Consider the following 12,118-nt stretch of genomic DNA (forward strand, 5'->3'; position numbering starts at 1 on the left):
TGAAAGTCACAGAATTGTGGTCACTATCTCCAAAATACTCCCCCACTAACAAACCTATCACTTGCCCTGGTTCATTACCAAATACCAAATCCAATATGGCCTCCCCTCTGGTCGGACAATCTACATACTGTGTTAGAAAAGCTTCCTGGACACACTGCATAAATACCACCCCATCCAAACTATTTGATCTAAAGAGTTTCCACTCAATATTTGGGAAGTTGAAGTCACCCATGACTATTACCCTGTGACTTCTGCACCTTTCCAAAATCTGTTTCCCAATCTGTTACTCCACATCTCTGCTGCTATTGGGGGGCCTATAGAAAACTCCCAACAAGGTGACTGCTCCTTTCCTATTTCTGACTTCAACCCGTAGTACCTCAGTAGGCAGATGATTAAAATGATTAAATAGCAAATCAAGCGCTACACACAATAAACTTGTGACCTGGAGCTTCAGGGTCAGTTCACGTAAATATTTGTACCCGAGAAGATGTTAACAGAAAATTTTCCACATGAGACAAATAAAATATGTTGTTGAAATGTTCATCTTTTTGGTCTTCCAGCTGCAGTCCAGGCAAAGTGTCCACATTTGCATGCTGTTTAGCCCTGAGATATTCAACAACATAATGGTGTGCTGACAGGATTAATGGCCAACATTGTAACCGACAGGCAGCAAGCGAACGGACCTAAAAACTGTTTTTAAGGGGCGATGATCGGTCAATGGAATAAATTAACGGCAAAATAAATAATAGTGGAATGTTCGAATGCCAGAAAGTATTGCTGAGAGCTTCTTTCTCAAGCTGGGCATAGTTGGACTCAGCACCAGTCAATGTCCTGAAAGCAAATACTATTGGTCACTCTTCGCCTGAAGGCACTACATGTGAGACAACTGCTCCAACCCCACAGCGTGATGCGTCACAAGCCAGCGGCAGCTTCAGTTTTGAGTTACAACGGATTAATAACTCCGATTCTCATAATATTCTTTTGATATTTTGGTAAGGATCCTCACAATCTTTCGTCTAGAGCCAAGCTGGTTTGTTACAAAGACACATGTGTAAAGGTCTTGTTGTTAAGAGCAGTACAAACGTTCTCTGGTAACTTAATAATCCTAGAGACGACCTTAACTGAGTCACATTCTGTGGTCATGGAGTAGCCAGGATTTCTGGCATCTTCTTAGGTTCTTTGTGAAGACCATCTTGGTCGATGATGTGTCCAAGATAGCGAATAGAAAATTCCTTTCTCTTCCTTGACCCTGAGACTACATAGTTGCAGCCTTGCAAGAGTAGCTTCTAGGTTCCTTACAAGCTCGACATTGTTCAAACCTGTAATCAAAATGTCGTCCAGGTAGCATCGCACACCCGAAAGCCCACTCAAGATCTGATCCATAGATTGTTGGAATAGAGTCGGTGCGGACGTTAACCTGCATGGAAGCCTCTGATACAGAAACAGACCCTTGTGTGCTACTGTGGTCAGTAACAGTAAGAAGTCTTACAACACCAGGTTAAAGTCCAACAGGTTTGTTTCAAACACTAGCTTTCGGAGCACTGCTCCTTCCTCAGGTATCTCTGACATCTCCACATCGTGGTCAGTAACGGTAGAAACTCAGTAGTTATGTTCATTTGCAGATAGGCTTGGGAAAAATATTGCTAAATATTTGGTTGCCCGAGAGGCCTGCAAAAAGATCTTCGATAAGTGGCCGATTGTACTGATCAGCACATAATATAGGGTTGATAGTCGATTTGAAATCCCCGCATATTCATACTGAATCATCCTTTTCTAAGACTGGAACAATTGGGGACCACCATGCTATCTCCCAGGACTCTGGTTCTATTTGCAGCCTCAGCAGTGATCTCCCCTCAGAGGCCGCACTTTCAAGGTTCCGCAACCTGTCTGGTTCTACTGCTGCACAGTGACACAGTGGTTAGCGCTGCTGCCTGGGTTCGATTCCCACCTTGGGTGACTGTCTGTGTGGAGTGTGCACCTTCTCCCCGTGTCTGCGTGTGTTTCCTCCGGGTGCTCCAGTTTCCTCCCACAGTCCAAGGATGTGCAGGTTAGGTGGATTGTCCAGACTAAATAGCCGCTTAGTGTCCAAGGATGTGCAGGTTAGGTGAGGTCATGGGGGTAGGGCAGGGGAATGGGCCGAGGTATAGACAGAGGGTCGGTGTAGACCTGAAGGGCAGAATTAGCTCTTTCTGCAGTGTAGGAATTCTATCAATTCTGGTACTTGGGTTCCAGACACAGCTTCCAGTAGATAAGTGACCCACCTGTAAGCACCCACATGGGCAGCTCCACCCATGTCACAGCTGAGCCATGTTCTGGATGAACAAACAGCCCAGGGAGCCCTATGTTTGGTTTGCACGCCAGTATTTTCTCGCGTAACATTCATTAATCCTGGCTCACAAATTCATAGCCATGAATTTAAATATAAAGGCAGAAATTCCCCGACCGTTGAGATTCTCTCTTCCTGCCGGCAGCGCACCCCCATCCATGGGTTCCCCGGCAGCGTTGTACGGCTTCAATGGGAGTAGAGAATCCGGCCGGCAGCAAACGGTGCGTCGCCGAGAATCGCGTGGCTGGGGGACCCGAAGTTTCCTTCTGAGAAACCATCCCAAGAGTCCAGATTTTCAATTTAGTTTGCAGAGTGCTACATACAAATAATTTTCACATTTTCTCACAGGAGCTGAGGAACCAAAATAATTAACTCACGCGGAACTTAATCTCATCTTCACCGTTCGTTAACTTGTACACACTCCTATCTTCACCGTCTTCATCATCGAATGGATTAACCTCATAGTCCATCTTGTATTCCATCTCAAATGCCTTGAGGTTCTGCACGCCATCCATTATCACAGTAAGCTTTCCTTCTACCTCGTCATCATCATAGAGCGGAGGAGTTTGACAGATCATGGCCTCGGCAGAGTCTGGCTCTTCACATGCCTGTGGCCAAGAGTAAGAGTATTTATGATTGTGCAAACATTATCACATTCAGTTAATACACATAGGAGTTTGGAAGAGAGCAGAGGCAAGCTGGTTGAGGAAAGCGAGGTAAGGTCCCGCATTCGGGGGCTACAGCAGAACAGAAAAATCTACGTGAAACATTTTATTTGGTCCAGTTCTTATGCTATTAAAATCATTAGGTCCCAGCTGGATTGCACAGCCCTGGGATACAGCAAGCGAGGTGGAAGATGTTGGGTATTATTTCCTCTTGGATGCAAAGCCATCGGAAATGTACTTTGTTTGTCCAATCAGAAAATCAATCTGTGCCTTTGAACCACTGGGATCTTTCCATACTGACAATAAATCAGGAAAATTGTGATTTGGTTGTTAATGAGGAAAGGCAACATAAGACAAATGGTCATTCTAAAGCCGGTGCAAGAATAGAGGAATAGGGGGGATATAAATACACAAATTATTGAGGGTGGCAGAGAATAAAGCATGCAGACTACTGGGCTTTATCCATAGGGACATAGGTACTAAAACAACCCCCTGCCCAATAGGATCATAGAATGGTGACAGCACAGAGGGAGTCTCTTTGGCCCATGGTGTCTTTGTTTGTTCTCTGAACCACCTGAAGAAGGAGCCGTGCTCCGAAAGCTCGTGTTTGAAACAAACCTGTTGGACTTTAACCTGGTGTTGTAAGACTTCTTACTGTGCTCACCCCAGTCCAACGCCGGCATCTCCACATCATGGTTCTCTGAACAAGCAGTTCACCGAGTTCCACCTTCCTGCCTTTCCCCTGGGGCCTTCCAATTCTTTTTCTTTGGGTAATTATCCTAATCACTTTCGAGTGTCACCTTCAAATCTGTCTCCACCACAATCTCAGCCTGTGCATTCTAGGCCCGCAGCACTCGCTGCGTGAAAAAGCTTCTCCTCCTGTCACCATTACCTTTTCTCTGCCAATCACTTTAAAGCAATGCCCCCTGGTGTCTCGGTCCTTCTGCCAATGGGGAAGGTTTCTCCCTGTCTCCTCTGTCCAAACCCATCATTTGAAATACCTCCTCTCAAGCTTTCTCTTCCCAGAGGCGAACAGCCCCCAAGCCTCCAATCTATCCTTGGTCCTGGGCCGTTCTCGTGAATATTTACCTGCAGCCTCTCTACTGCCTTTACATCACCTATCGAGTTGAGGTTGAACCAATGTTGTGCACAGGATTATCGTGACTTCATTGTTTTTTGTACTCAATACCACTACTGACAAGGCCCAGGACACTGTATGCTTGATCACCTGCTTTCTCAGTCTCTTCTACCAACTTCCATCATTTATGCACTTTACGTCCCTCCAGTCCTTCTGTTCCTGTTCTCCCTTCGGAATGATCCCATTTGTCTCAGACTATCTCTCTCCTCATTCTTTCCACCAAAGTGAGTAATTTCACACTTCTCTGCCTTCAATTTCACCCACCAATTGTCCATCCATTCCATCAATCTGTCCATGCCCTCCTGACGTTTAACACTGCAGTGACTCCTCGCTTAACATTGTAGTTGCATTCCTGAAAAGTGCACCTTTAAGTGTGTCCCTTTAAGAAAAGTGTGTTTTATCAAATGGCTGCAGTAATGTCATTGTGTGGGTGGAGCTGGGCTGTGATTCTGCCTTTTACTTTCGTTTTGAGCTGGAAGCTGCTTTGTGGCTCTGAGTTTTTTAGTTTCGTTTTCAGTTGGGAGCTACATTCAAACAAAGAAGGTGTATTTTTGGTCTCTCTGTATGCTAAAGAATATCTCCAGACCACTTGATAACTTCAAAGTAATACCTGTTTCCTGTAAGGAATTCAAACCTACTGTCTTGTAGTAAAAGGGTGTTTGGCTTGTGGATGTTGTTAGGAAAGTTATTAAGGGTTACCTATAGAGTACTGTATCTTTGGGGGTGTATTTGTGTTGGTAGTTGATAAGATGTTTGCTGTCTGTTTATAAAACGTTAACTGGATTCATTGAATAAACATTGTTTTGTTTAAAAATACTTAAGATCTCTGTTGCATAACACCTGGAAAGTGGGCCCTTTTGCTCCTCATAACCAAAATCTATTAAAAGTTGTAGGTCAGGTGAACTCCATGATATACTTTGGTGTTCTCTAAACCCTGACCCATAACAAGTGGAATAACTTTATGCAAATCAGATATTCCCATTACAGCCAATGTACAAGTTGCAACTGCAGATTAAGGACTTTTCCCGTTAAGGAAAAAACATTGAAATATAAGTTGAAATACTATATTCGTAATGTAATAACCTTTAAATGAAAGAAAAATGCTCACTCATTCTACTTACCTTCTCCCCACTGACTGCTTCCCCCAGGCAGACTCTCTCCCACTCACTGCTTCCCTGCCTGACTCCCCCACTCCCCGCCACCCCCCCCCCCCCCTTCCGAACGCTTCTGCCCACGGCCTTTCCTCTTGAACTCTCTCTGTGAACACAGACTCAGGAGAGGGGGCAGTGAGAGGGAGAAAAGGAGCAAGGGAGCGAGAAGGATATTGAGGAAGGGAACTGGCAAGTGGGAGAGTCCACAAGAGAGAAATAGAGTATCAGGGAGAGGGAGAGAATCTTGGCCAGCACGAGACAGTATCCAGGAGTAGGAGAGAATCTCAGGGAGCGGAAGGGGCCACTCCAAAATGGCGCAGATGGGGGTCACGCTCGCTCCGTCAGCCCCAGCGCAAAATGCCGCTTAAGTGAATGTCTTGACGCTAAGGTAAGGCACATGGTGACCCTATTATGTGTGCGGCGAAGAATGAGACAACTTAAAACAGGAACTGACGTGTCCTCCTCTCGGCTTACAATACTTCCAAATTATGTGTCATTTGGAAATATTGGGCCTGTAGGCCCAAGTCTAGGTTATTTTTATATCTATACACACACATATATATAAAAGCAGACCCTACTAAATACCTTCCTCCAGTCTGAAAATTATTTCTCTTTTTTCCCTGTCATGTGGGCAATTTTGTCCATGCTGCTGCTCCATCTTTTACTTCCAGGGCTCTAACATTTCTGATAAACTGTTATGCAGCACTTTATCAAATGCCTTTTGGAAGTCCATGTACACCACATCAACTGCATTACCCGCATCAACTCTCTCCGTTACAGAGTCAAAAAGTTCAAGCAAGTTAGTTAAACAAAATTTGTCCTCAACAAATCTATGCTGGCTTTCCTTCACTAATCTGCACTTTTCCAAAGGGCTGTTAATTTTATTCCAAATGATCATATCAGGAAGCACTCGAGTTACCCTGACAGACCTGAAGTGGCTGGGGTTATTCTGACACCCTTTCCTGAATAAGGGTGCAAAATTTGTAATTCTCCACTCTTCTAGCACCACGCTTGCATCCAAGGAGGATTGGAAGATGAAGGTCACTGCCTCAGCAAGTTCCACCCTGACTTCCCTTGGTATCCGTCGATGCACATCACCCAGTCGCAATTAATCAACTTTACGGACTAAAGTCGGCCTATCTAATGGTGGTGGCTTGTTACGGTTCACTCAGGAAGCCTCAGTCGCTGTGGTGATATGCACATGCATTCTGTGGAGCTATGGATAGTGATGGCAGAGGCTCCAACGTCCTTTCCAATGCATGGTTGATCAGAAATCCCTGCTGCTCTTACCACCTGCCAGTTTTGGTAGGATTTCCAGGTCACTGGTTTGGTCGTGAACACACCATCCTTGGCCATCAAATCCTCGGGTGGAACTCAAAACCAAAGTTCTGGCTCAGAGGCATTGACCTCCCCCCACCCCGCTCCCCCCCATTCCACGGCAAGACCTCCAGCCTATTGAAGACCTCCTCTGCAATTTATTTATATTTTAAATTCAATTTTTAGCAGTTTTAAGCAGAAGAGAAAAGGCGGAAGGATGGAACAAAGGTGCAATATTTCTAAAATAAAAACTTACCTTTTCAAACGTTTTGTTTTTATCATCAGTGAAGACTAGCCTTGGCTGGTACACGGAGTTCAGATTGGTCCCACTTATTGTAATGTTGAGGCCTCTGTGGAAAACCCAATGGATTAAACAGTGATTTAAATCTTAATCCATGAATGAGTGAGAGAGAAACGCGCACACACACTACACGCATATGTACACACATGTTGAGCACACACATGCACGCATACACGTGCACGCACACGGTCAACGGAGGCAGTAGGCTAAGGAACATTCTTTCCCACCCTGAGCTTGACCCACAGTCAGTCATGAGAGTGAAGAGATTATCATGCTTTGCCTTTCTTTACCCTGAAAGATGCCCCAACAGAAACCCAGATGCGTGCGTGTGACTACTCTGCAGATGTCTGTGTGTGTCAGGATTTGAAAAAGAACTTTCGATTTCTCCACATAGTCCCCTCGCAGGAGACAAGGATGTGGATGGGAAAGAGGCAGGATGTTGCTCAGCAGCCATGTTCCCGGCTATAGACGGCCATTTATTTGGATAAGCCAGTACACTAGACAAGTAGGAACAGGAAGAGGCCATTTATCCTCTCGAGCCCATTCTGCCATTCACCATGGTCACGGCTGATTTGTGATCTACCTCCTGACACCTGCCCTTGTCTCACATCCTTTAGTCTTTTTGGCGAACACAAATCTATACATCTCAATTTTAAAGTTAACAATTGCCTCATCGTCAATTGTTGAAGAGTTTTCTAATTTTACCCCTGAAATGTCTGGCTCTAATTTTAGACAATGCACTCCTAGACCTAGACTCCCAGCAAGTGAAAATAACTTATTTCTATTTACCCAATCAGTTTGATTGACAATTCTATTAGATTGCAAGAATTTGATTTCTTTTAAAGTCCATTTGAAAGGCTTATTACAAAGCTTCCGAATAGTAGCATCGATATGCCCTGCACTTCCAAACATGAAATTGTGTTTGGGTTTTGGCGGGTGGTTTCCTGGGGTAGAGGGAAATCCAGTCCATTCAATTTTACATTCTGTCCCCCACCTCAGAACCCACCTTTGGTGGGGGGGCATAAATGTCTTCCCTCTGGTTCACTCAAATAAATCTTCACGTAGAACAGCAGCAACAGCGGGTAATGGTTACCCCATTGCCTGTCTGACTGGCTCACACAAGACTCGACTAAATGGTGGCTTACTTCATGAAGCTGCAGGTTGGGTAGATGCTGCTGATGATGGGATTCTTTCGGTACTGGAACTGGAGGTTAGGCTCGGCTGTTACCCTTGCCGAGTCTATCACCACAACAAGAGGGTCTTCCTTCAACAAATTCACTTTTTCAGTTGTGCATTGTATAAAAGTATTATTTTTTCTGGCAGGTCAAAGCACATTAAAAAAAGAATGAAAAGCATAGGTCATTTACTCAAATAACACATATTTGTTTCAGTACTTCTGGTCATTCAACAACAGGGACACAAAAAATCAATAGTAAATCTGATTTTCCTGATGTTACAGTGCAGGAAGTGTGTCATTCAACTCATAGGAGGTTCGTGGAAAGTTCACTCTTTATTTTCATACATCCATCACTCTCCTTCATTCTGCAATCCAGAACTCTCTTTCCAATTGCTCAGTCAATTGCAAAGGTTGAATTGATAGATGTTTGTTCGGCTTATGTTACCGAGAGGTGTAGATGCCTTTACATTATGCTAGCGTCAAGGAGGATCCAAGGTATGGGGATAGCTGGGCAACTGCAGTGTACAGGGTACCAAGAGTCGACAACAATTGCTCATATCATGATGTAACTGTGGGACAAGGTAAGGAGACAGGCCCCAAGAGCTGCCACAGCCAGTACGGGAATTGAATCAGTGCTTTTGGCATATTTCTACTCCACATTCATAGCCAACTGAGCTCACCACCCCTGTGTGCACTGTGCACCGCACTCAGCAATATGATTTTGATCTCTTCCGGGCCATTTTGGAAACACTTCAGTAAAAATAAAGAAATATTTTGCATTGAAAGATTAGGGATGGCATTGGGCTGGATTGGGTGACTCGGTGAGTTATGAACCAACGCAGGGACCGGCAATCTTTTGTACCCAAAGAAAAAGGAATGGACAAAATAGGGCAGCATAGTGGCGCGGTGGTTAGCATTGCTGCCTCAAGATGCCAAGGACTCGGGTTCAATCCCGGCCCTGGGTCACTGTCCGTGTGGAGTTTGCACATTCTCCCCGTGTCTGCGTGGGTTTCACCTCCACAACCCAAAATGATGTGCAGGATAGGTGGATTGGCCGTGCTAAATTGCCCCTTAATTGGAAGAAAAAAAAGAATTGGGCACTCTAGATTTGTGTAAAAAAGAGAAGAAATGGCCAAGACAAAAATTATTGGGAGCCACAAGATGGAAATTCAATATTTATAAAGCAAATACTTGGCAAATTGTCAAGTGTCTCTGGTAGAATATATAATTTTTTTTAAATTAAAATGAATTAAATTTTAAAAATAACTTAATTAAATACAACATTAAAAATTAAGTAATAATAATAATCTTTGTTAGTGTCACAAGTAGGCTTACATTAACACTGCAATGAAGTTACTGTGAAAATACCTGAGTCGCCACACTCCGGCGCCTGTTCGGGTACACTGAAGGAGAATTCAGAATGTCCAATTCACCTAACAAGCAGGTCTTTCGGGACTTGTGAGAGGAAACCGGAGCACCCGGAGAAAACCCACGCAGACACGGGGAAAACATGCAGACTCCGCATAGACAGTGACCCAAGCCAGGAATTGAACCCAGGTTCTTGGTGCTGTGAAGCAACAGTGCTAACCACTGTGCTACCGTGCCACAGAGCTCGTCAGTACAGGAAATGGGGCCAACACACTTCTTTGATGCATGTAATTTGATTTGATTTGATTGTCACGTCTACCAAGATACAGTGAAAAGTATTGTTCTGCGTACAGTCTAAACAGATCATTCCATACATGAAAAATATAGAACATACAATAGATACACAATGTAAATATATCGGCATAGACATCGGGTGAAGCAGACGGAGTGTAGTCCCACTCAGTAGAGAAGATGTGTGATATCAGTTCAGTCCATAAGAGGGTCATTCAGGAGTCGTAACAGCGGGAAAGAAGCTGTTTCTGAGTCTGTGAGCGAATATTCTCAGACTTTTGTATCTCCTGCCCGATGGAAGAGGTTGTATCTCCTGCCCGAGGGAAGAGGTTGGAAGAAAGAATAAACCGGGTGGGAGGGGTCTTTGATTATGCTGCCCGCTTTCCCAAGGCAGTGGGAGATGCAGGCAGAGTCAATGGATGGGAGGGGGTTTCACGTGATGGATTGGACTGCGTTCACGACTCTCTGTGGTTTCTAACAGTCTTGTGTTCCCTAAATAACCATCTAAAGTGGTAAGGTCTCCGTTCGTTGGCACAAACATCTTCAGGGTAGCAGGGTAGCATGGTGGTTAGCATAAATGCTTCACAGCTCCAGGGTCCCAGGTTCGATTCCCGGCTGGGTCACTGTCTGTGTGGAGTCTGCACGTCCTCCCCCTGTGTGCGTGGGTTTCCTCCGGGTGCTCCGGTTTCCTCCCACAGTCCAAAGATGTGCGGGTTAGGTGGATTGGCCATGCTAAATTGCCCGTAGTGTCCTAATAAAAGTAAGGTTAAGGGGGGGGGGGGTTGTTGGGTTACGGGTATAGGGTGGATACGTGGGTTTGAGTAGGGTGATCATGGCTCGGCACAACATTGAGGGCCGAAGGGCCTGTTCTGTGCTGTACTGTTCTATGTCTATGTTCACAAACGTAAAATCCTGAACATTGTACAGACAACTGTTGCATTCTTTTCTTTGGGCTTAAAGTATGTGTAACATGTACCAATTTCTGCCCCAGGCCCAACTCACTCACAAACGTGGCAAATGAGAAACTTGATTTCCCGGCCATAAACTTTAAACAGATGCTCAGCCATTGCCTATTTATATCTAATTAGAGTTTGAGGACCTTGCTGAAATAGGTTAAAGTGAGGTCTGTCCTGCCCGAATTTCTTCAAAATCTTTTCAGGATGCACTGTAGCCCCGCTTAAGGTGGGATTAAGTAAAACTTAAGGAGGACCTCCAAGCCAATGCTGCAGGCGTGTCTTTTTCCTCATCTGGTGTTCAGCGATCCTGACCACTCTTGAACACACCGAAGGGAGCCTGTTGGCATCTGAGATGGCGGAACAGGTGGTAGGTTTAGCAGGCGAGCTGCATCAAGATGGTTTAGTAATAATAATAATCAGAATAATCTCCATTATTGTCATAAGTAGGGTTACATTAACAATGTAATGAAGTTACTGTGAAAAGCCCCTCGTCGCCACATTCCGGCGCCTGTGCGGGTACACTGAGGAGGAATTCAGAATGTCCAAATTACCTAACAGCACGTCTTTGGGGAATTGTGGGAGGAAAGCGGAGCACCCGGAGGAAACCCACGCAGACACAGGGAGAAGGTGCAGACTCTGCACAGGCAGTGACCCAAGCCGGGAATCGAACCCGGGACCCTGGAGCTGTGAAGCAACCACTGTGGGTGGCTCTGTGCTACCGTGCCACCCACAGTGGTTGGGCATTGACTAATTTCCAACGTATTGATCTTCCCCTGCAATTGTTAAGTGCTTATGCTTAACAATTAACAGGCTGCAATAGTGCAGAAAGCCCAAAGGATTTATGCAACATGGAAAGACACAGTCCAGATTCAACACGTGGAGAATCCCGCCCAGCAACTTTGAAAACCAACATTTTTAACCCATTTGGAACCAGGTTATCTGATTTGAATATTCCCTTGATGCAACCTTTCTCCATTCTCATCTCTTACCGATTTATGATGCAGCCTTTCCCACCAATTATCACTTCCTGGTTATTGCCACTTGTCAGATGTCTGCCCAGGAAAATAATTGATGTCCCACCATCTTGAGGACCATATGTTGGAGTCACTTGAGTTACGACAGGTTCCTATAAAAAAAATATTATATTGGTTCACAGCTACCCCAGAAATCATAAAATTTGCAGAATTGCAGATCCCACCAATATCCACGTATGTTAGAGCCATTGGCATGATCAGTGCACAGTTTGCAAAGGGGTCATGCCAGGGGAATGGGAACAGTCTCTGGTGCATTGCCTAACATGTACGGAACTTAGTTATTCCAACGGGGGGGGGGGGGCAATTGGAATGGATGTAATTAGCTTCACAACCATTGACAAGAACAAAATAGAGGATAGAGGGAGAGAGAGGTAGAGATGGAGAGAGCACATGA

The 12,118-nt window shown here is 44.9% G+C and overlaps 1 protein-coding gene across 1 annotated transcript in view; it reads right to left on the reverse strand.

The window, feature by feature from the left end:
• Positions 1–12,118, reverse strand: part of mst1rb (macrophage stimulating 1 receptor b) — a 156,021-nt gene that overhangs the window by 35,805 nt on the left and 108,098 nt on the right. The window contains exons 8-11 of the mRNA XM_038812334.1: positions 11,680–11,816; positions 8,044–8,214; positions 6,854–6,947; positions 2,704–2,934 (exon numbers count right to left, since the gene is read on the reverse strand). Of these exons, the coding sequence (XP_038668262.1) occupies positions 2,704–2,934; positions 6,854–6,947; positions 8,044–8,214; positions 11,680–11,816 (633 nt within the window). The remainder of the gene's footprint in view (positions 1–2,703; positions 2,935–6,853; positions 6,948–8,043; positions 8,215–11,679; positions 11,817–12,118) is intronic.

The sequence above is a fragment of the Scyliorhinus canicula genome, chromosome 11 (assembly GCF_902713615.1).
Source record: "Scyliorhinus canicula chromosome 11, sScyCan1.1, whole genome shotgun sequence".
Lineage (NCBI taxonomy): Eukaryota > Metazoa > Chordata > Chondrichthyes > Carcharhiniformes > Scyliorhinidae > Scyliorhinus > Scyliorhinus canicula.